General features: G+C 39.1%; 1 protein-coding gene across 9 annotated transcripts in view; it reads left to right on the forward strand.

Annotated features, from left to right (window-relative positions):
- Positions 1-23,738, forward strand: part of REPS2 (RALBP1 associated Eps domain containing 2) — a gene marked incomplete at both ends in the record, with an annotated part of 213,101 nt that overhangs the window by 56,177 nt on the left and 133,186 nt on the right. For 5 of the 9 annotated variants that reach the window (XM_080910746.1, XM_080910748.1, XM_080910752.1 and 2 more), the window contains 3 exons: positions 12,173-12,296; positions 19,246-19,394; positions 21,397-21,523. In XM_080910746.1, the coding sequence (XP_080766872.1) occupies positions 12,173-12,296; positions 19,246-19,394; positions 21,397-21,523 (400 nt within the window). The remainder of the gene's footprint in view (positions 1-12,172; positions 12,297-19,245; positions 19,395-21,396; positions 21,524-23,738) is intronic. The other 4 variants (XM_080910745.1, XM_080910747.1, XM_080910750.1 and 1 more) reach the window with 1 other exon arrangement.

The following is a 23,738-nucleotide window of genomic DNA, read 5'->3' on the forward strand; positions in this document are numbered from 1 at the left end:
AGATGTTCTCTGGTATACTATCATATCATCTGCAAATAGTGATACTTTGCCTACTTTTTTTGGTCATTTTGTATCCCCTTGATCTCTTTTTGTTGTCTTATTGTGTAGCTAGAACTTAGAGTACTATATAGGATAGATATTGCTAGAATGGGCATCCTTGTCCTGATTTTAGTGGAATTTCTTTAAGTATCTCTCCATTTAATTTGATATTGGCTGTTGTTTTGTTGTATATTGCTTTAATTATGTTTATGTATGGAACTTGAATTCATGATCTCTCCAATACTTTTAACATGAAGGGGTGTTGTATTTTGTCAAATGTTTTTTCAGCATCTAATGAGATGATGATGTGATTTTTTTTCCTGTGAGTTTGTTTATATAGTGGATTACATTAATGGATTTTTATATATTGAACCAGCCTTGCATCCCTGGGATGAAGCCTACTTGATCGTGATGATAGTTTTGATCTGTTCTTGGATTTGGTTTCTGAGAATTTTATTGAGTATTTCTGCATTGATATTTATAAGGGATATTGGTCTGGTTCTCTTTTTTTGGTTGAGTCCTTGTGTGGTTTAGGTATCAGAGTAATTGTGAGAGTAATTGTGGCTTCGTAGAATCAATTAGGTATTATTCCTTTTGTTTCTTTTATATGGAATAGTTTGAAGAATATTGGTATCAGGTCTTTGAAAGTCTGGAAGAATTCTGCACTAAAACCGTCTAGCCCTGGGCTTTTCTTTTTTTAATGACTTATTCTATTTTCTTATGGGATATGGGCCTGTTTAGATAGTTTACCTGCTTTTGATTTAACTTTGTTCTGTGGTATATGTGTAGAATATCACCCATTTCATCTAGATTTTCGTCCAGTTTTGTTGAGTATAGGTTTTTGTAGTAGGATCCGATGATTTTAAAAAATTCCCTCTATTTTTGTTGTTATGTTTCCCTTTTCATTTCTGATTTTGTTGATTTAGATATCCTCTCTGGGCCCTTTAGTTAGTTTGGCTAGGGGTTTATCTATCTTGTTGATTTAAAAAAATCCTTTGGTTTTGTTGATTCTTTACATCATTTTCTTTGTTTCTATTTTGTTGATTTTGCCTTGATTTTGACTGTTTTCTGCCGTCTACTCCTCTTGGGTGTGTTTGCTTCTTTTTGTTCTAGAGCTCTCAGGTGGCTAGTGTAGGATCTCTCCAATTTCTTTACTAGGGCACTGAGTGCTATGAATTTTCCTCTTAGCACTGCTTTTATTGTGTCCAATAAGTTTGGGTATTCTGTGTCATCATTTTCATTGAATTTCTTTATTTCTTCCCTGACCAAGTTATCATTGAGTAGAAAGTTGCTCAGTTTCAATGGGTATGTGGGTTTTCTATTGCATATTTTATTTATTTACATTTCAAATGTTATCCCCTTTCTGGTTTTCATCTCTGGAGACCCCCTATCCCATTCTCCCTCTCCCTGCTTCTATGAGGGTGCTCCCCCACTCACTCCTACCTTCCCACCCTCTCCCACCTCCCCACCCTGGCATTCCCCTACACTGGGGCATCGAGCCTTCCCAGGACCAAGGGCCTCTCCTCTCATTGATGCTTGACAAGACCATCCTCTGCAAAATGCCTTCTAATGCCTTGAAATGCTTCCCATCAAACAGGTGGAGACTATTCCTAAGCCTTACCTTCTTGACTGGCCTTGCACCTTGGATTGACCATAGACTACAGTAAAAGTGACCTTATGTAGGCTTTGATCCCAGATATGAAGAATCATTTTGGTTTCTTACTGCTGTGGGAACTCTGCCACCATGTGGAAAAACCACAGGCTTGGGCTGCAGGAAGAGAGAACATGTGAAGGAAAATAGCGGCACCAAGCCAACCAGATAGCCACCTGCAGAAGCATAAGTGAGCCCATCTGAGATCAGTGGTGTTTGGCCCAGAATAACAGAATTGCCCAGCTGAATTCGGCCCAAATTACCAAGCTCCAGAATTTTGAACTGAAGAAGTATTGGTTTAAGGTACTTGGGGGTAATTTATTATCCAGTGGTTGATAGTTGATATAGCTAGGTTTGGAAGCTCTTGGATGTTCAAGGCTCACTTTTAACCTGTCTTCTGTCACACCAAACATTCCTAATAACAGCATCTAGAAATAATTGTAGCTAATTAAAGAGAAAAGGAACTATTAGTAGGAATTTCTCTAGTTCTACTTTTCTCTAGGAAAGCTTCAGAGGATGTTTGAAAGCTGCACACATAAAGGGCAGTATTGCTAGAACTACAGCCTGATCACACCATAGAAATGACACAGTGAGGGTGCTGGTATTCTAGATAGTGGGTATAGGATGCCCCTACTACAACAGGAATTATTGCACAGGTGTTGGACTGTACTTGGAGCCTGGTGTCATATCCAACCTTTTTTTTTTTTTAATAGTTTACGTCAAGGACTCAAAAACCCATATGGATAGTATCTTGCCAAGGTTAGTCCTGTGTCTAGACCTTGACTTTGAAGAATTAAGGAAAGTATTTGGACTGAGGATGTGGCTTGGTGATAGAGTGCTTGTCTAACATGCAGAAGGCTACAGAGTCTATTCCCCAGCACCACACACTTACACAAAAGAAAGTATCTGACAGTTTTAGCTCATTTAGTTGAAAACAAGTGGAAAATTCATGAATATTGAGAATATTCTGATGCTGGGCAGCCAAAAGAAAAATGTGAAGTGTTCGTTACTTCTTTACAACACAGTGGATGAGGCCAGATTTGTAGTTTGTTTTCATATTCTATTGAGAGGAAACAATTCTGTGGCTGTACCTCAGCCTTGTTTACCTTCATAGATATATGCTGGTGGGCATTTTGTGATGGTGGGCCTAACTTGCATGTGCCTCTGGCTACTGAGGTAGGAATAGTACATCTTTCTGTTACGGGCCCAAAGATACTCCATTCATTCCATAGTGTCCTACCCATGGGAACTGAATAATTTATACCTCAGGGAGCCTATAGGTTGACTAGTTGCACAATGGATTTGCTTCATGTGGCACTTGGTTTTATTTCCTGTTTATTTTGTGTTGCTTGGAGGATGGTATCTAGGGCCTTATACTGTTAGGGAAGCACTCTGCCACTATGGTGGCCAGTCTTGACTGCCAACTTGATAGTATTTAGAATCACCCAGGCAACTCCTGCACTCATCTCTCTCTGCATCCTGACTGTGGGTACAGTGACTAGTTAGTTGCCTTACACACCTGCAGAAATGACTCCCTGCCCTGGTGGACTGCACCCTCAAACTTCAAGCCCCAATAAGCCCTTCCTTAGGTTAGTTACTTTTGTCATAGTATTTTGTCATCTCAATGAAACAAATAAGATATGGATTTAATGGCTACATTGCACCAACTAGTCTCTCAGTTAATAACCAAGCCAATTCTGTAATAAAGTCCCCCATGCCACAACTGTTTCAACACTCTGGGACTTGGCTTTTTTCTCATCTCTCCACTTGTCCTATACCTCACCGTTAGCTGACACTTTTCTCTTTCTTTTTTTTTTTAATTGAACAACTTTATTTTAAAAAACAAAGATAAATGTACAGATTTTCAAAGCATTTTTGCATAAAAGTATATGAATACATTTTTGTCAGTACTCAATTTTTAAAGGTTTGATAGTATACATTAAAATCTTACTAGTTACAATGAGCATACAGTACATGTAAAACAAGATGTAACCTGGAAATAGTCAAAGTTTTCTTGGTGGGTAATGATTAAGCATAATGATTTTTCTTTTTTTTTTGGCCTTTGTTTTTCTTGAACTTGATATAGTCTATGAGTTGTTTCTGGGGTGTTCAGAGCTTTCTGGGGTTAGTAAGCTGACACTTTTCTAGTGACCAACTTCCTAAGATTTGAACTCAGGACACTGAGCTACACTTACATCCATGTGGTTACGTCCCGGTGGTATAGAGGACTGGAGTGTTGTGCTTGTCATGAGACCCTGCTGTTGGTGAGAATGATCCTGAATATGGAAGAAGTTCCTTATCCAAATTTAGTGCCACTGGGCTCTTCAGGGGTCGGAGAGGATAGTTCTAGGATGTCAGGAAGTTGAGAAGTGTGTTTGTTATTGTAACATCTGGAGAAGGCCTTCATTTGGAACTTGTCAAAGAAGCTAGTTGAAGTCAGATTGCTTAGCTCATCTAAGTTTGGTGTTTCTAGAATAAGTTTAGCTCTATGACAGAAGCCTTCAGTCTATTTGGATTTGGGGTCAAGAGTAGAACTTTTTACAATCTAGACTGAACTTGCATTTATTCATTCTCTCATCATGCCAAAGATCTTTGTATAATACTAGTACTCCATTCATTAGAAATGCCTGGATTTGTCCTATTCTTATTAAAGTATTAGTTTCTTTGAAAAAGAAACATGTGCCCAGAATATGCACGAAATATAGAATGTATTGAAATCAACTTGGAAAATTTCCAAAAAACCTGAAACTATAATTTTACTGTTTTACTATCTAAAACATATAGTCCTGGCTATCCTGGAACATACTCTGTAGACCAGGCTGGCTCGAACTCATAGAGATCTGCCTGCCTCTGCCTCCAGTGCTCGAAGTAAAAACATGCAACTCTGTGCCTAGCTCTTTTTTTTTATCTTTTGAGACAGGGTCTTACTCTGTAGTTCAAGCTAGCCTGGAATTAACTATGTAGCCCAAGCTGACCTCTGATTTATGGTGATCTTCCTGTCTTAGCTTCCTGAGTGCTGTGATGAAAGTCATGCATCATAAACCTGGCTTTTACTTTCGAAAAGCACTAAAAATGTCAGAAAACGACCTCTCTGCAATGCTAATCCTTTGGCTTGTTCATTGCGTCTGAATTGCCAGAACCAGCAGAAGCTTTGTATAATTCTGGCAGTTCATTTGCATTCACCTGAGATTTCTCTACTTCCAGCTGCACAGAACTTTCTGTGATATGCAAAGCCCTGAAACTTGAGCCAGAATCCTGAAAGTCATTTTCTCTTGTAATCTGTGCTATAATTGCATTTTAATTCAGTTCTGGTGTCAAGATTGCTTGTGCGTATGTCATGTCTCCTTCATTTCATTAGTTCCTGGTGTTTAGGCCAAGTGCCTGGCACAGTTTGTCTTTGGTAAATTTTATTACTGTGGCGCTTGCTGTTCTTCTCTCCTAAATTGATGGAGAGGGCACCCTGTGACTTGGTAGTTCACTTCATGGCCCATCTTCCCCTGATGACTTCTGTGTGGTTGGATCCTATTTCTTCCTTGGCTTGTGCCAGCTCTGAGGAACCCTTGAACTTGGAATGATAAGCTTCCACTTCATTGCAACCTGAGTAGCTTGGAAAGCCATGGCATTGGCTTGTCAAAGAAGGCCTGGTTGAAAAAAGTCACAAGAGAACCCCATCATCAATGATATCAGGAAGAATGGCTTCCTAAGCATGGTTCTTGGCCTTACATTTTTCTATAGTGTCTGAGGGTTCAACCTTGAGCATGACAGTCTTCCCCATGAGGCTCTTTACAAATAAACACATCTTAGCAGCAGTTCCACTGCAGAAGGCAGATTTTTAAAAAGGATTTTTAGCTATTTAAGGAACCTCCATACTGGTTTCCACAGTGGTCACACCAGTTTACATTCCTTTCAGGAGTAATAAGGGTTCCTCTTTACTCCATCCTTTCCTTTATTTATTTATCATTTGTTTGCCTGATAACCTACTCTGCTGCTGTGAGATGAAATCTCAGTGTTTTAATTTGAACATTTTACATTTTTGAACATACATTTAGTTGTCAGTTTTGATGAGATTGGGTCTTCCAGAAGTGTGTCAGTAATAGAAAGGTAATCCCATTTTGTATTCTATATGACTTGCAAGGTAATATGACTAGGTGCCTTCTGGTTTAAACTGAGCTACACTGGCAGGATGTATAAAAGGTAAATAGGAAGTCAGATCACCCAAATGTAACCTATCATGGCTCAGGGGTAAGAGACAAACTTCAAAGGCAGTTTTGGAGAGTTAGAGAACCACATGTTAAGCTAGAAAGTCCAGGCTGCATGAGGTTCAGCTCAGCTGGGAACAACCCTCACCTTCAGCTGCCAAGAGCACATTTCATCAACTGAGAATAATACTGTAGTTTGATATCTATGAGTCTGAGGTCCGCAGGTGTAACAAGCTCTGGAGCTAAGTATTTACTATTCACTGCTATAGAACTCAACAAGTCTTAACTGTATCCCACAGCAGGTTGGTTAATTAGGAGTTCTGGGAAGTAAGAAGACCGCCCCCTGTACAAATCTCACTGAGATGATTACTTTCCACACTCTCAACCTAAAAACCACTCCACGGCGATATACAAGATCCTTCAAGGAGGTACAGTCTAGGGAGTCTTGGAAGAAGGGAGAGGACTTGTACATCTGACAGACTGCAAAGCTAAGCATGGCATAAAGGTCCCTGGTATTCAGAGAAAAGAAACTACCAAATTGAAAACAGCTATGGTGGACTTTTGACATGTATCCAATACAGGCTTTGAAACAAAGTCACATGGTCTAAAGGTTCTCAAGGAGGGGCTTGAGTTTCTAATATTTGTAGGATGGAAATATAAATCATGTTAAATGATTGCCAAACATAACAAATCATGTTAAATGATGTAAGCCAAACAATAAATGTTTTCCCTCATATGCAGAATACCAATTTAAGCACACACACACACACACACACACACACACACACACACACACACACAGAGTAAAACAGAAGGAGGGAACTATATTGGCAGTGGTAGGAGACCAACAAGGTAGAGGGAGGAGGGATTGTGGAGGGTAATTGTAGGTAAGAACAAGATACAATAATAAAGATGTATGAAATGTCATAATTAAAAACCATTTTTGTATACTAAGTAAAATATTTAATAAAATACAACTTCTTTTTACGTAAGTTACAAAAATGTATTTATTTGCTTTGGTTGATAGTCATACAGTTTGCTATCCAAAGATGTAAAACACCACATATGGGGTTTTGTCATCATGCCATGAAGAACTACAAATGTAATTAGTATATTTATTTTGTGAGCCCAACAAGTTAATGGTATGAGTGCTTTGGGAAAGAGCAAGATGATTTTAAAATGCAAGACTTGTGCACAGGAAGATGTTTCATTTGGTAAAAGCACTTATTGCATAAGACTGGTGACCTGAGTTCAAGTCCCAGAATCCTCATAGGGCCTGGATGCAGTGCCAAGCATCAGTATTGCCAACACATTACCCTGACATGGGAGGTACACATAGAAGGCCCAGAAGGTCAGCCTGGAGGATCCAGTGAGTGCAGGAGCAACAAGAGAGACTGCCTCAGAAACAAAAGGAAGGTGAGAGCCCACTCCTAAAAGTTGTTCTTTTACCTCTGCCTGAGTACACAAAAAATTAAAAATGAAAAACTTAACCTTAAGAGAGTTTCATCCTTGTAGGAACCTGTATTATGTGCACTGAGAACCATAATGCAAGATGCAAGTTATAAGTACCAGAGCACAAGGTTAAACCCCTCTTAGATTTTCCTCATAAGCATAGAATGTTTGGGGAACTTGACAGAGACTTACACTCTATCTAGTCTGAATGCTTTTCTAATAGATGAGATCAGAACCCGAAGCACATCAGATGCCTCCTCTATAGTCATCTGGATAGACTGTCTTCAATAAGGCAAACTGTTGCTTTGTACTGTGTTGACAGCTCAGAGGAAAGAGCCCCATGCTTGTGAGTGAAGTCTGAGCTTGAATGGGAACTCTTGAAGGTTGGTCCCATTGGACACTTTGTTCTGAAGTTGCACTTAATAGCAGATGGAATGGGAATGTTTCTGGTGTATTTCTATGACACTTCTTGCTGACTTGGTGTTTGGCATTGTCTCTTGCTCTTTGTACTTGACTAAATTTTAAAAATATGGTTCTGTATGTACAGATATAAAATAATATAGAGTAAACTGTTGCTTCTTTTTCTGTGCTTTTTTTCTAGAGGCAGCCAGCAGCTAATTTTATAAGCTGCAATTTACAGGGATGGCTTATCTTTAAACTGTGTGTTCACACCCTGCAAGGGATCTGATCCTCAGTATGCTAACTGCTGAGCACCATGTCATTTTCTCAGTTTATCCTGAGGTAAACTGATTACCTAGAGTACTTCTTCATTCCTTGTTAATTGGTGATCATTTACAGAAAACAGCAGAATTCACTCTAGGGCAAGCAAAATGGGGTAAGGGTTTAAGGTAAGTCACAGGATCATTTGGAGAGCTGGAGAAACAGGGTGGGTTGGTTCCAAGTTGCTGGAAGCCGAGCCCTGAGCCACACATACCACTCATGCCAAGTAGAAGCCATATGTAATGTTGCCTTCTTTACATGCAGACACCAGGGTCTCCCTGACAGTAACTGGTCCTTTTCCCACTCCTCTACCAGAAAGGCCACTCACTTCTTAGCTACATCTGCAAAAGTAGAAGCTCTCTTCAAAGCATGCTATTTTGTTTTATTAATTGGATATTTTATTTATTTATATTTCAAATGTTATCCCCTTTCCAGGTTTCCCCTGCAGAAACCCCCTATCCCATCTCCCCTCCTCCTGCTTCTATGAGGGAGCTCCCCTACACCCACTGCTGCCTCACCGCCTTAGCATTCCCCTATGTTGGGGCATCAAGTCTTCATAGGACCAAGGGATTCCCCTCCCATTGATGCCAGATAATGCTATCCTCTACTACATATGCAGCTGGAGCCATGGGTCCCTCCATGTGTACTCTTTGGTTGGTGGTTTAGTCCCTGGGAGCTCTGGAGTGTCTGCTTTGTTGACATTGTTCTTCCCATGGGGTTGCAAACCCCTTCAGCTTCCTCAGTCCTTCCCCTAACTCCCCCATTGGGGTCCTCATGCTTAATCTGATGGTTGGCTGTGAGCATCCACCTCTGTATTGGTCAGGCTCTGGCAGAGCCTTTCAGGGGACAGCTATATTAGGCTCTTCTCAACAAGGATGTCTTGGCATCCTCAATAGTGTCTGGGTATGGTGTCTGCAGATGGGATAGATGGGGCAGTCTCTGGATGGCCTTTTCTTCATTATCTGTTCTATTCTTTGTCCCTGAATTTCTTTTAGACAGGAACATCTGTTTTAATATTTTTGAGATGGGTGCGTGGCCCCATCCCTCAACTAGGAATGCTGTTTTGAAATGTGTTACTAATGGAGCCTAGATGACTTGTTTATCGCTCAGTTACATAGGAATTAGGACATTTGATTTTCAACTTTATTTTTGAGACAGGGTTTCTCTATGTAGATTTGGCTGTCTTGAAACTAACTCTGTAGACTAGGCTGGCCTCCAACTCACAGAGACCCATGTGCCTCTGCCTCCTGAGTTTGAGGGGGTGTTAAATGTATGTACCATCATCACCTGGCTGATTTGCCTCACCCTCCATGAATGCTGGGACTATAGGCATGTTACCACATACAGTTTTATGTGGTGCTGGGGATCTAACCCAGGGTTTTTTCATAGAGACTGCCAACTCTACCCACAAAGCTGCATTCTCAGCCAAAACTACCTCAGAAGAATAATTCACATCTACTAGTAAGAAGAATGTAATTAATGTGTCAGAGATAACATTTTCCTTAATGAAATTCTGAGTTAGTATGTGCAATTGTCAAACAAACTGTGAAACAATCATCTGTAAAGACCATTTTCAGCTTGTGTGCTGAATCAAGAGCAGCAGTAGTTTTCCAACCTTGATATAATGAACAGAATATGAACTTTGAGCCTTATCACATGTAGTTTGATGCTGTCTGAATTTGGGACCTTGAATATCTCACTTAACTTTTTGACCTGGGAGATTTATTTGTATATAGCTAGGGGGTATCCTATTATAATGTTATTTAATGCACATTTTATTGCTATGCATAAATCATAGAAAAAGATTAATAAGATCTGCTGTCTGATATCACAGTTAACCCTTGTTTGTCTGCTCTCTCTTTAGTGAGGTGGTTTGGTTTGGGCTTATACTACAGTATGATATACTGAGCAATATGATATAGGAGTTCATCTTTTCTTGAGTGTCACTTCTTTTATTGAAGTGACATTAGAAAGCATAAATAAATAAATGGGAAATGGAAAGCCAGTGTGTAATTGATTTGCCTCTTCATTTGTTTCCTAAGGGGCCAAAATACGTACAACCTATGAGTGTGTTCTTCAAATTCTCTTCCATGTTGTTGTTGTTGTTGTTGTTGAGTCTGCCAATTGACATCCACTAGGGTGTACTGAGCACAAGAAAGCAGATCTTTAGAGTGGCAAGGCATCATTGAGATACTCTGAGTCTCAGGGCAATGATGAATAAGGATGAAGAGTTAGGTGTGAACCAGTCCTCTCCTAGCCTAATAAGCGGGGAACAGAGCAGTTCAAAATCTCTTATATTCTTGTGGGAACTCTTTGCTATATGATATGATATAGCTAAAGCTACTGATAAAGGTAATTACAACATGAGAGAGAACTGCTCTGTTTCTGCAGGCTGTATAAACTAACCAGTAGTATTTATTAAGTAGAAAAGTGTACAGCAAACATCATGAAGTGTGATTCCCAGGAAACAGCCAAGATAAAACCATACTTGTGCTGGGCACTGGGGACATGGAGGACAAGATGGCATGGGGTAGAATGGAAATGATTAACAGTACCAATAGTGCATTTGCTTCTCTTGCTTCTTCTTTGCCGGAGAGGGAGGTCTTCTGCCTCCTGATAAACTGTCCACAATGGATTGAAGTCACTGAAGCCTTCCCCACTTCAGTGGTTTGTGTCAGCTACTTTGTTAGCGCAATGAAAAGTCTAACATAGTGTCTTGGAATTGTATAAGACTTCAGAGTTAACATCAGTCATTGGGTAGCTTGAAGGACAAGCCTAAATAGCAAAGAAGCAAGGACACATTGGTTTTTATGTAGGGGACTCTTGAATGGGGACTTAATTGGCACTAGGTAGCTATGAACATTAAGGATTCTATAGGTCTTTATCTCATATAGAAGGGCAGTTTGTATCTTTGTCTATTTGATGTAATCTTGTTGCTGAAATGACATTGATGTTGTTGCTCATGTTTTCCATGTATAGCCTCATCTATAACTTAAGATGTGTAATTTCCATATTCCCAGAAGTGGACAGATAATGAAACTTCTGTACATTTGATTTTGAGTGTAAGTTTCATTCACTTGATTGAGAATTGACTGTATCTTAGGTGTCTGTTTTTTTGTGTGTTAGGAAGTAAAACAAAGTTGTCCCTGGTCTTGAAGAGAATTCATGTTAATGGGAGGCAGAGTGAGAGAGAGAATGTGAGTAGAATGTACAGTGTAGAAATTGGAATGAACCATCATGAACCTAACTTCAGCAATGATTAACTCTTGCTTCTGCCTGATTTCCCCACATGCTCAGTCTTCCCCTTTTTCCCTGAAATACTTCTAAGACAATGTATCATGGTATGGGTATTTTTAGACATTTCTAAAGAGTGCTTTTGGAATGTACTGGAAAAATAAACTATTAGACCAAAGAGTTTAGGAAGGATCTGTAGAAGAGAAATAGTTGAGTTGAGTTTAGCTGTGAAGGAAGATGCACTCATTAAAGGAACAGAACAGGACCATCAGTTATTGTACTGTGAAATATTCATGTGCATAGTGCTTTTGTGTTTCTCTGAAGTGGGCACCTGGGGTGTAATTTACTAAGAAATTACTTTACTTGTTAACCTTATTTTTGTGATACTGGGGTTGAATCTAAAGCTTTGTGTATCATAGGTAAGTGTGCTACCGCTGAATTTTATCCCTTGACCAGTTTACATTCAATTTTGGCAAAGCAAGCTAACACATAAGGAGTGGTAATGACTAATCTGTGCTCTCTCCACTCCAGTGACTTTGTAGACTTTGTACATTAGAACCTACCCCCTTGAAAAGTCACCCATTCTTTATAAGAAGAGGAACAGCCAGCATTTGTCATCTTTATTTTTGTCTTCAAAAGAGGAGGAATAATCAGTTCTGAAACATTGTGAGTAGGCAGAAATTAAAGATTTGAATAAAAAACCTCTTTGCAAACCAGAGGTGGGGGGAACCATTCAACCATTGCATACCTGTAGGTTCCCAGGGATACTTTTTGGTTAGTTATACTGTGAAAATGTCAAGGTTTCATTATATAGCTTTACCTCATTTTCCCTGTTATGAAATGAGGTCTTCAGTATCATTTTTCTTGTCTGTTTCAGATCACAGAACTGTGTGGTGCAAAGCGGGTTGGTTATTTTGGTCCAACACAGTTTTATGTTGCCCTGAAATTGATTGCTGCAGCACAGTCTGGCCTCCCTGTGAGGACAGAGAGTATTAAGTGTGGTGAGTAGCTCATATTTATATGTTTTATTGTCTACAACAGGTTTCTTATTTGTGTGATTCTTTTTGGTCTGTCTAAGGTATGTTCTGTAAGCTTTTGTGGAATTTCTCCTCACTTCCTCTTACCTTCTCTGTTAAATAAAATAAGGAAACTCACCAGGTAGCTTTAGTTTCTGTTTTCTTTTTCAGATGGAGAAAATATGACCTGGGATTAGAGCCTTTCCGCTAGTTAAGATACATTTTATTCTTTAGCAAGATGACATTGGAACAGGAATTCTCCAAACTGTGGCAAAATAATAACATCCCATTTAATTTCCACTTGAGGTGCCAGTAATATCATTTTAGGCTCTGTTACGGATTAGGAGAGAATAACGAAAGAATGACGTGGACCTGGCTGTCTTTCTATCCTCCACTGCTGTGTGCTCATCTTTTAAGCCTGTGTTCCTGAATTAGCTGTTCAGAGAACTTAAGGATTACAAAAGTTTGGCAGAATAAATTTATCTTTTCAAGACTTCTCTTCTGCTTTTTTGGTTCTTTCTCATCCTGGGATGAAACCCAGGGCCTCTTGTGCATGTGAGACAAGGGTTCTACCAGTTAGCTGCACTCCTCATCTTCTTGGATTTCTGAAGATCCAGGTGGTAACACCCGGGAAAGCATTTTAATCATTTGTCACTCTAAAATAATCAGTCAGAATTCAGATTCCCCGGAAGTGCTTAAGGAGATTGTACAGAACTCCTTCTAGTCTGCTTGTTATGTTTCCCTTGAGAATCTCCTGGAGTGCTTTAAATACAAAGTGAAAAGATGCAAGATTCATATTTAATTACCCTGGGCCCCCAGGGTAGTGGGACTTTTGAGAGCTCTGTTGGTGATTCTTCCATAGAATTAAGGTTGAGAATAACTTCTCATGAAAGTCATGTGAAACATTTCCGAGAACTTTGCATATGTATTTCATGATATTCCACACAGGGCATACTATTTAAGGGAGCACATAATATCAGTATTGTTTAAGCGTTAAATATGCATTTACATGACCCTATGGGATAATGCCTCCCTAATGTTGATACTAAGAATTTCTGTTGCCTTACCCTGGTTACAACTAGAGTTAAATTGTTAAATGAACAGTTTACCAGGTGAATAGGAGTATGAGTTATGGAACACAAAGAATTCCTGCTGTCTTTTCTTTCTGGTGACTGAACATGTGTGAGGACTAAGGGAGGATTAGACTCCATTCGGGGTAGGATTCTTAACCTTTTTGTGGGTGCCACCAAACCATTTTGGAAATTGAATTATTCTTGGACTTTATTTTTATTTTAGGGTCCTGGAATCAAACCCAGGGCCTTAGCCATACTAAGCATATAGTTTTCTACCAACCTCCATTCTAGCCCAGAACTACGTTTCAAATATGTCCAAAGGAATAGGATTATAAAGGAAATCAATTAACACATCTATAGCAACATACATACTTCTTTATTAAATGCATTCAGTAAAAGTTTCCGCAGTGGTTGAAACAGCCATCATACCCGCAGAGCAGTAATGAACATGTCTCTAACTGTAACGACATCAAATGATCCCACAGGAGTTGGCTGCCTCCATGCTTAGTGGAAAGAAGGGTTAGACTTCAGTTAGGGCACAGGAAATAAAGTTATGAATTTTCCTGCTCTTCTCCAGGTAACAGAGCCCTTGTTGTCTTTTCTGTAGTTCCCTTGGGATCTCAGCCCTGCTAATGCAATGGTATGATTGATTCCTGTTGTCTATAGGACTGTGTTTCTCCAAAATGGCTCATACTCTGTCAGTAGTTTGGCAATTTGCAATTGAAAGAGAGAGAATTAGTGGGAAAGATGAGTTGTTTATGGCATGAATATGTTTATTTCCAAAAGTTTCCCCCTATTGTTAGGTATCCTTTTAATGAGTTATGGCTTGGGGCAAAACACTTCATTGTTTTTGAGGCTGCTTCTTATCTCTGGCCCAGACTGGCCTTGAGCCTATGACTATACAACTACTTCAGCCTCCCAAATGACACCTGGGCTTCAAATTCTTGGCAAAGTCAAACTGTGGCAACTTCATGCTGGTCCTTGGTAAGCTTGTAGAAATTTTTACTGTTCTATGAAATCACAAAATTTGTGAGCCATGTTATAATTTCAAACCTACCAGTGCAAAGATTCTTAGGCAAACCATCTTACTCTTGTGGTTCCTGGCTGGAAAATGGCCACTTTCAACCCAGGGGACTTCATACCTTCAAGTAGATTTCAGCCAGTTTATGCCAACATTTTTATTTGTCATAAAGTGGAGAGGATGCTACAGTCATGTAGTGGGCAGAGGCTAGGGATGGTACTAAATGTCCGACACTGTATGGAACAAGGTTCTTTCCCCCAGCATAACAAACTGTCCAGTCTAATATGCAAGGAAGTACCAACACTGAGTTGCCTGTAAGATGAGGATCAAGCCTTTTAGGCGTAGTGGGGTTTCTAATCCTGTCACCTCCTTGGCCTTTAGATCCTGAGTGTGGTGGAAAAATTTTGGAGCAGTGATTCTTGTTTTAGTTGTTTTTTTTTTCTCTTCAAACAAGAATTATATCCAAGAAAAACAGAAACAGAGATTCTCTAGTTGCACAGAGGGCTGGTGGGGAGGGGTAGACTCAGCGAACTGCTTATTTGGCAAACTTTATCTTTGAAAGCTAGAAGAGACATTTTTGGGTGGGACAAGCACTTTGTAGAAAAGATAACTCCTTAGGGTGGGTGGATAGGATGGCCAGGGTGGAGTGAGAATCCCAGGGGGTAAGGACGGAACCAAGTAAGCCTGCTGTGTGTGTCATTCCTTCCCTTAGCAGAGATGGACATTTGAATAGTCGGTATTGTGTTGGGATTTCCCTTTTAGCTAAAGTCAATTGAGCCATTTTGCCTAATGCTTTGTCTAATATCTCAATTCTTTTTAAAATTCAGTGGCTCTTATGGCAGCTTCCTTCATACCTTCTCCCCTTCTCAGCCTTCCTATGAGGATCTAGAGCTGCTCTGAACAAATTCCCTGTGTACAGTGATTCCCCAACTGTATGGCTGACTGATTGTGTTTTCTAGGCATGCCTTCTTTTCACATAAACCTTTGACCTCAGCTTTTTCCTTATATCTTCTCTCCTCAAGGTCATGTCCAACCTTATGAACAGCACTTTCACCTTTGTTTATTTATGCTTGCTATAGAACTCTATGGTAGAATTTTTTACCTTTAAAAGAATAAAATTACATTTAGGTGTATGTGTGTGTGCGTGTATACGTGCTCTCGTATGTGTGTAGATCTCAGAGGACAATGTTGGGGAGTTGGTTCTTACCTCCTACCACATGAGTCCCAGAGCTCAAACTCAGGTTGTCAGGCTTGCTGACAAGCATCTTCACATGCTGAGCCATCTTGCTGGCCCATCTTTGACTCTTTTATATAGTAAAAGCTCTGGATCTTACCAGGAAACTACATACTAAATGTGGGGAAAAGGAGCAAGGGGGCATGAAAGAAAATTTGGTATTTTAATTTAGATGTTGGTTCTCTCCCTATCTTATTTCTGACATACACATACATGCAAGTCAAAACTCTTCAAATAGTGTATCTTAATGATCTGTATAAAGTATAACTACATACAAAGTATCTTTTGTATTATTTGAGGTAAACTCGCCTACTTGTTCACATTTAACATTATAATAGTTCTTATTAAGTACAGATTTCTGACCACAGTGGGCCGTTTTCCTTGTGGCTTATCCATTCCAGTATGGTGGCCAAGAGCCATGTGTTTCTCCTGAACACTAAAAATATGACAAGTGTTGAGGTATTCAGTAAGAGTAAAACTACATTTGAGTTTGAATAGTTTTCACTAAAAACAAATATAAAATATTTCATTGATTTATGTTTATATTTTGGCTTGCTGGGAATCAAACCTAGGGATTTGAGCATGCTAGTCAGAGTGTTTATGTCCTCGTGTTATATCAACTTCCTTCACCAGTTTATGTCATATGTTGAAATAATGATATAGGATTAAAGTAATTAAAATTAATTTGACTTTTAAAATTATCATCTAAAATTAGAAATTTTTATCATAAAATTCATATGGCATACAATTTCCCCTCTTACCCATTTCATGTCTGAAATCTAGTAGTGTTAAGTCTATTCATTTTGTTGTACATGCAGTTTCTAGAAATTTCCCACATCCCATTATAAAATGGAAAATCTGATTAAACAACTACCACTTCCCTGTTACTCCTTATCTCTGGTAAAGACTCTACAGCTTTCTACTTGTTTGTATTTTACTACTCTTTGATAGGTTGGATCACAGAGAATTTGGGTTTTGTGGTCAACTTATTTCACTTTGATTTTTTCTCTTTTTTTGTGAAATTTCTCATGACATCTGTCATTATCTACTTCTGTTTACTTTTATTGATATGATTGATTTATTGAATTGGTTCAGGAATTTGAAATGATTCTGGAGAAATGCCAGAGCCAAAGTGGGAGAATGTGTGAAGTGACAGTGTCCTGAGGGTGTTGTGCAGTCCTGGTACAGCTGCTAATGTGATCCTACACTTCATTCCATACTCTCTGGACCGAATACATTGGCCAGGGAGCTTATAGATACCAAGCATCTTGACTTTTTTGCTTGAAAAAATATTTGAAGTAGACCTATCTTTACATGACTGGAGCACATAGAAAGTATTTTGTATATTCTTGTCTGTGTTTTATGTCCATTTTGCAGACTGAGCCGAAAGACACAACTTTCTCTGAACAGTCACAGGATTGGCTTCTGTATGATTCACTAAGACTTTGAGGTTGTCCTTGCTTACCATTTGCCCAGGTCCTCATGCTTGCAGAGAAAGTGCCTTTAGTCACTGAACAAAAATTTTTAGGCAACTGGAGAGATGGCAGTTAAGAACACTTGTTGTTCTTCATGTGTTAATTTAATTAAGATTGGGATAAAAGATTTTAAGCAACAACCATGAAACAATAGTAGGTGCTTTACTAATTAATTTTCTATAAAGCTTCACTATCAAATTTAATGTACAGATGACACAAATATTCAGACCAAAGACATGAACTTTTACCTTTTTAAAAGCTTGTAGCAGCTTCAGGGAGATGATACTGTCATGAGTTGCTGAGGATAAGATATATACTTACAAATCGGCTAAGTGAGAGTTGTTTCAAATCCCAGGACTGAAGAAAGTCCAGGAAGGATTCAGCTGTATTGTGTCTTTCACTGTCTGGTGGCCATCTGGAGGTAAAAGCTTGTTTCCTAGGCAAATGATTCTGGAGAAATGCCAGAGCCAAAGTGGGAGAATGTGTGAAGTGACAGTGTCCTGAGGGTGTCGTGGAGTTCTGGTACAGCTGCTAATGTTTGTGATCCTACACTTCATTCCATGCTCTCTGGACATTGGCCAGAATACTTATAGACACCAAGCATCTTGACCTCATTGATTGAAGAAATATTTGAAGTAGACTGATAGTTTTATGGTCAGACCAGAGTAGAAAGTATTTTGTATGCTCTTGTCCTATATTTTACATCCATTTGTGAGACCCATCTGAAAGAGATATTTCTGCGAACAGAGCCATAGAATTGGCTTCTGTGTGACTCACCAAGACTCTGCTGTTTCTTTTTACCCTTTTCCTTTTGAAATCCATTTCTGCCTTCAGTGCTTGAGAGCTGCTCATGGTTGGGAAATATTCAAACATTAAAAATGGTAACCATCTTTCTTCAGAAAGAAGTCTTGATTTAAGTTTTCAGATTGATTTATCTATTTATGTCTCTTGGGTCCTTAGCTGATTGATCACACAGGGATTTGTCATTAATTGCACACCTCTTTGAATCAAATGTGGACATAACAACTAAAAATAAACATGTGGCTATTAGAGAACCAGAGCCTTCTTTGCCTGGGGAATAGCATACTTGCTGTTGCTAAGATGTTTCCTGGCTTTAGCACAGCATCCATCTTTGGAAGCACAGCTGTGTTTTTGGAGCAGAGGGATGACAGAAGTGCATAGGCACACTGGGAATTACCCTGAACAATGGCTTACAGATGCAAATCATTATGCCTAATCCACAACATTATACTTCTTCGTGTGGATCTCTGTGTCACATGCTTGTGTGTGACTTGCTGTGCTGAGAACTAGAAGCATGCCAAAGAACCATATTGTTTTGCAGAATAGTTTGTCAGAATTTGAAAGATAGGTAAATATACCAGGCAGACCATTTTCGCACCATAAGTGGCCAGTAGTTTTGACTTTAGAATCTGGCTAAATGTTAGAACAATGCTCTGAGTGCATAATACTTTCTTATCAACAGGCAAACAGATTGAGTGTGAAAATTCAAGAAAGAATTCTATTGAGTGGAAAACTGCTTAACCCAGTAAGTTTGCCCCAGGAATGGGGGTTATTAATGTAGGTCACAGGCAAGAACCGGCTTGCTTGGGTTCAAACTGTGTCTTGTATAGAGATGAGTTGTGTAGTCTTGAAGGACACTATGTAGCTTCTTCACATCAGTTTCTACAGCTGTAAAGGGAGTTGCTAATGCTAGTTTATCTTACATAATTGCTGTGCAGATAAATGAGTTGGTATTTGCAGTCCCCTAACACTGCATCTGGTGTATTTAAACATTTATAAGCTTTGCTTGCTATTGTTACCTCCTTGTTTTGATGAAATTTCTCATCCTTTTTTTCCCCAGGATCAAGTGGGAGCTAGTCCCAAACCTGAATTTGTTCTGTGATGATTTAGCAGCATGGAACAATGTTCTGCTGGAATACCTTGGTTAAGCATTACATTTCTTTCTTGTGACATTATTATAGAAGTCTCCATTGTGCCTGAACTAAAATTTAAACTATATTTAGTGCTCTGGAATTTTCCCTTAAATTGATTTATTTTGGGCCACTGAGCTCCCCGTTTTGCAGTTTTAAGATAAAGCCTCACTTAAGCTTTTCTTCTTCTGCTTCTGAAGAACTGCCTCTGCCCCGCTTTGTGATGTCGAAGAGTGATGGTGAGATACGGTTTGGGAACCCAGCTGAGCTGCATGGAACGAAGGTTCAGATTCCATACTCAGCCACTGAGAAAAATTCCTTCAAAAGAATGGACGACGAGGATAAACAGGTAAAGGTGTCTGATTTGGCACATTCATTTGATTATGACCGCAAGGCTGCATGTAGCACAGCCAAACTCCCAGCAAATATTGCCATCTGGAATGCAATTACAGAGTTGGAAGTGAGCCAGGAAACTTTTCTTGTAGCAAGAAGGAGCTGACACATAGGAATTACTGCTAGCCACCCACTGGCCCTTTAGAATCTGCCTTAGTGTCGAATTGTGCCTCAAAGAATGCCATTGATCTAATTAATATACTTATTCGATTCATCTAGGTCAGTGGTTTTCAAAATGGGTTCACTGACATGTAACTTCTAAAAAAACAACATGGAAACAAATAACAAAGTTAAAACCAAACAGCAGAAATGGAATGTCTAGGAGTTAGCAAGTGCTCCCCTCCAAAAAGAAGCTCCGAAGGAGTCTATGATCAAACATGGTTGGAAAGTATGTTTTCATATCCCGTTCTTATGGGAAAGACTCACTTAGCCTTGGAAATTTAGAATGCATATGAACAGGCAGGTTCTGTTGCAAAGAGACCTGGAAATCTATGTTTACCAAACTCTTTTATTTTTAAATTAGGGAATCCTTTTTTGGGAAACATATGTGGAACAGCATCTTTGCAAATGCTATATTACCCACTTACCAGGCTTGGAACCAGAATAGGCTTTTAAAATCAGGCCACTGATTGCAGTCATCAGGTAGTGATTAATAAAGACAAAAGAATGTCATGCTGTGGGCCTATCAGGAAGAGAAAGCCATCATGATCTAACTCACTCTTTTGATAAAGAGACATTCAGGGAATATATTCAGATTATATTCAATGATACCTTCTGCAAGGTAAAGGAACACACCATATTTTAGGAAGACTTGAATCAAGGTGATTTAAAATACAATGAGTATTAGATGGTTATATGAGAGAATTCGCTTACATGGTTTACTTTGATGGTCTTGGATATTCAAGGTTACAAGTTTATTTATTTTTTGACACAGGGGTTTTGTTTACATAGCCCAAGCTGGCATGAGACTTTTGTGGTCTTCTTGCCTTCTGAATGCTGTATTACAGGTGTGCTTCATCATGCCTGGCCAAAGGTTTATGTTTATGGTTAAAAGAGGTGTATTTTATCTTGTTAAACAGCTCCATGTAAGGTTGCTTTAACCATTTAAGGAAGTTGTAGTCAGTATTCTTTGGTATGAGTCTATACCAGCATTTGGAAGAGACCAAGGACACACTTCCTTACAGGGGTAGATTCTCCAGAAACTTTCCAGGTCTTATCTCAGACCATGTATTTGTTTTTAATTAAAGAGTCCAATATAGTCTTGGGGGCTGTAAAAAGCATCATTTCTCTGTTCTTTGGGTACCATATGCTTACAGTCTATTGGTAGTCCTTAAGGAAATAAAAGGAGGAGGAACAGGAGCAAGATAAAGGCTTTCATCTATTTTAGTATTTTGGAGCATCTTAGATGGGGTGGCTGAGGTTTGGAGTCTCTCACTGTGAAAGAAACGACTCCTCAACATTTCATTTTGTCTAATAAGCTCTAAGAATAACCACTGTTAAACATTAAACATTTAAAATACAAATTTTATTGCATTTTCTGGATTTATATTTGGTGAATACAAATTCAGTAAATTGGAATCTTAAAACAGAGGACTCATTAATTCACTAATTGAATCAAAATGGAATCTGTCCATTATTGAGGTTTATAAATGTTCTCTCATGTGATCAGCATCTTTCATTTTCCAGAGGAAAACATTAGTGGGATAACTGAAAGCATTTCAGGCTGGTATTAGTAATTTAGGTAGCACAGCACTGGCGAGACTGTATTCTCTGGGTGCCTTTAATGAATCTTTGACACTACCTTTTTGCTATGCTGCATTTTTGAGGAAACATTTCTCCCCATTTGTTAAATCAGCTAGGTCACCAGTGGTAGAGTCACATTTTGCTTCTTAAACTGCAGCTCAGAATGTCAGGCTTCTCCAATGGTTGCCTCTGAACTCTGCTCTGGTTCTTTGAAGCAGGAAACACAGTCTCCCACGATGTCACCCCTCGCCTCCCCTCCTTCTTCCCCGCCTCATTACCAGAGGGTGTCCTTGAGCCATGGCTACAGCAAACTGCGGAGCGGCACAGAACAGATGCATCCAGGTAAGAGGCGACCAGGGGGCCAGCTGTCACAAGCAGTGTCTTAGTGTCTTCTTAATCTACCAGGCAGCAATGCCACCAGCTGCTTAATTTCCTGATTTAATTACTCTTGTCTTTGGAAACATGGCTCAATTTCATTTTATATTCTCAAGCAAAGTTTTTTTTTTTTTTTTTTTTTTTTTTTTTAAATGAAATTAAGCATACCTCAGTAATGCTTTGTGTCCTAGTCTGGAAGCTGCTTTGTCTGTAGACTTGTAAACAACTATTTAGAGGATTTAATATTTCATATTCAAATAGTATTAAAGGAATGTAGCATGTAAAGGGGTTGTATTTTTATGAGAATTGTTATTTTCTTCTGCAAGGTCACTAAACATATTTACTCAGTACCTGCTTTTATGAAAAAATTTAAAAATATTTTAAACTATGCAGAAAGCAAAAGAGTTGATTCAATCTTTAAGGAGTGGGGACATAAATGAAAATAATGAGCTTTTATGTTTTAGGATAAGGATAAAGGAAATACCAGTGGTAGTGTTTTGCTGAAAAACATGAAGCTAGCACAGTTATGGGGCTTTCTGCTTGCTCATATTTATGCTGTCTTGGTCATTTTGGGGGTAAAACGCATGAGTTGGTCCTCAGGATGACTTGCAGAGTTGGCTGCCCAGACTGCAATGTGTGAAACTCCATAAATTCACTGCAGCACCTTGTTCTTATGTGTGTGGTTCACATCTCTAGGTTCAGATATGGCCAGTTTAATGTATCCTAGAGTAGAATGTCCCATGGCCCCCTGCCCAATTTGTGGGATATGGTGGAAATGACTCCGTTTCTGCAGGATTTTGCTGCATTAGAAAAAAAGCAATGACTTCTAGTGGGTCACAGAAATACAGTGATATTCTAGGCTGAACTAAAGAAAGGCTGTTTTTTTTTCTTTTTCTTTTTGCCAAGAGAAGCAGGTAAGATGTTATGAAAAGAGCTTGGGGTTAGAACTAGAAGGTTGGGTTTGGGAGGCCCCTGAATGACTTTAAGCAAACCATTGAGCTTCTGTGAACCATATTTTTTTTCTTTTAAAAACAATGATGAGGGTGTTAAGATTCAGTGGGAATATGAATGTAAACTCATCTGGAAATTACCTCCTATGCAATGCAAGATGGTCTTTCTAATAGAGAAACCGTTCTCTGGAAAATTGTCTATCTCATTGGTGTATGAAGCTATATAGGGTTGAAAATTCATTTTCCTCTTGTACTTTACCTTTTTTTTGTATGATTTGCCTTTTAAAAAAGAAGTACAATTGTTTCTTCTATTTCAAATCTAATTTGGGCTTAGAAATTAATGTTTAGCCCACAGGTAAATTCATCTGCATTCTTTTAAGTCATTAGTTTCTACCTTTGATAGTAAGGACTATGTCCTCTATTTCCTGTTTCATCCTCTCATCCTATGCTTAGTGGGCTCCCGTCCCTCCATCACTGAACAGGCAGCCTGCTTCCCTCCTTTCTGGACTCCGAGGATTGAAGATTTAATTAAAATTCTTAACAAGTGGCTATGCTTAGGTACTACTGACATAAAACATCCCGTTGTACCACACATGCCTCTTTCCAACCACACCCTACCCTGAAATGCAGCACTGTTGTGATTTTTATCAGTTTTGATTAGTTTTACTTCTAGAGCTTCATTCAAAAGGAAATATGGAGACTGATTAATTTACTTGTGTCTGCTGTCTTCTCAATGTAACAGTCAAAATTCCTATCATTGCACCCTTTTCCTGAGTTTAGGTTCAGTTGAGGAGCAAGCCAGAAATCAGATTGCTGCTGGCCTCATTATCAGCTTTGTTGCTAATGTAGCTAAACAGAGCATATTCTTTAGATATATGACTGATTTAGATACCCACTTTTCAGCCACAGGCAGCCTTGGCCAACCCAGCCTTTCCCCATAGTAGAAGAAAAACCTGTCTCTCTAAAGTGAGCTCCTGTCTAGCTGAGTTTTCACTGAAGCTTGACTGGTAAAATGCATCTGTCACTCCATGTTAAGATCCCTGTAGGTAAGGGATTTGAGCTGAGGTTCACATGGTACTCTCTTCCCCATGGGTCTCCTTTGGGTGGTAGATGAACCCTCTCTGTCATGGGAAGTAGAGGTCCAGTGGTTTCATTAGAACTTATGAGCACTAGGATCCTAGCTATGCTTTGGCTTACTGTGCTTAAATCCTTTTGGTAAGGTTCAGTTGGTA

Source organism: Micromys minutus (genome assembly GCF_963924665.1).
Source record: "Micromys minutus genome assembly, chromosome: X".
In the NCBI taxonomy this organism is placed as follows: domain Eukaryota; kingdom Metazoa; phylum Chordata; class Mammalia; order Rodentia; family Muridae; genus Micromys; species Micromys minutus.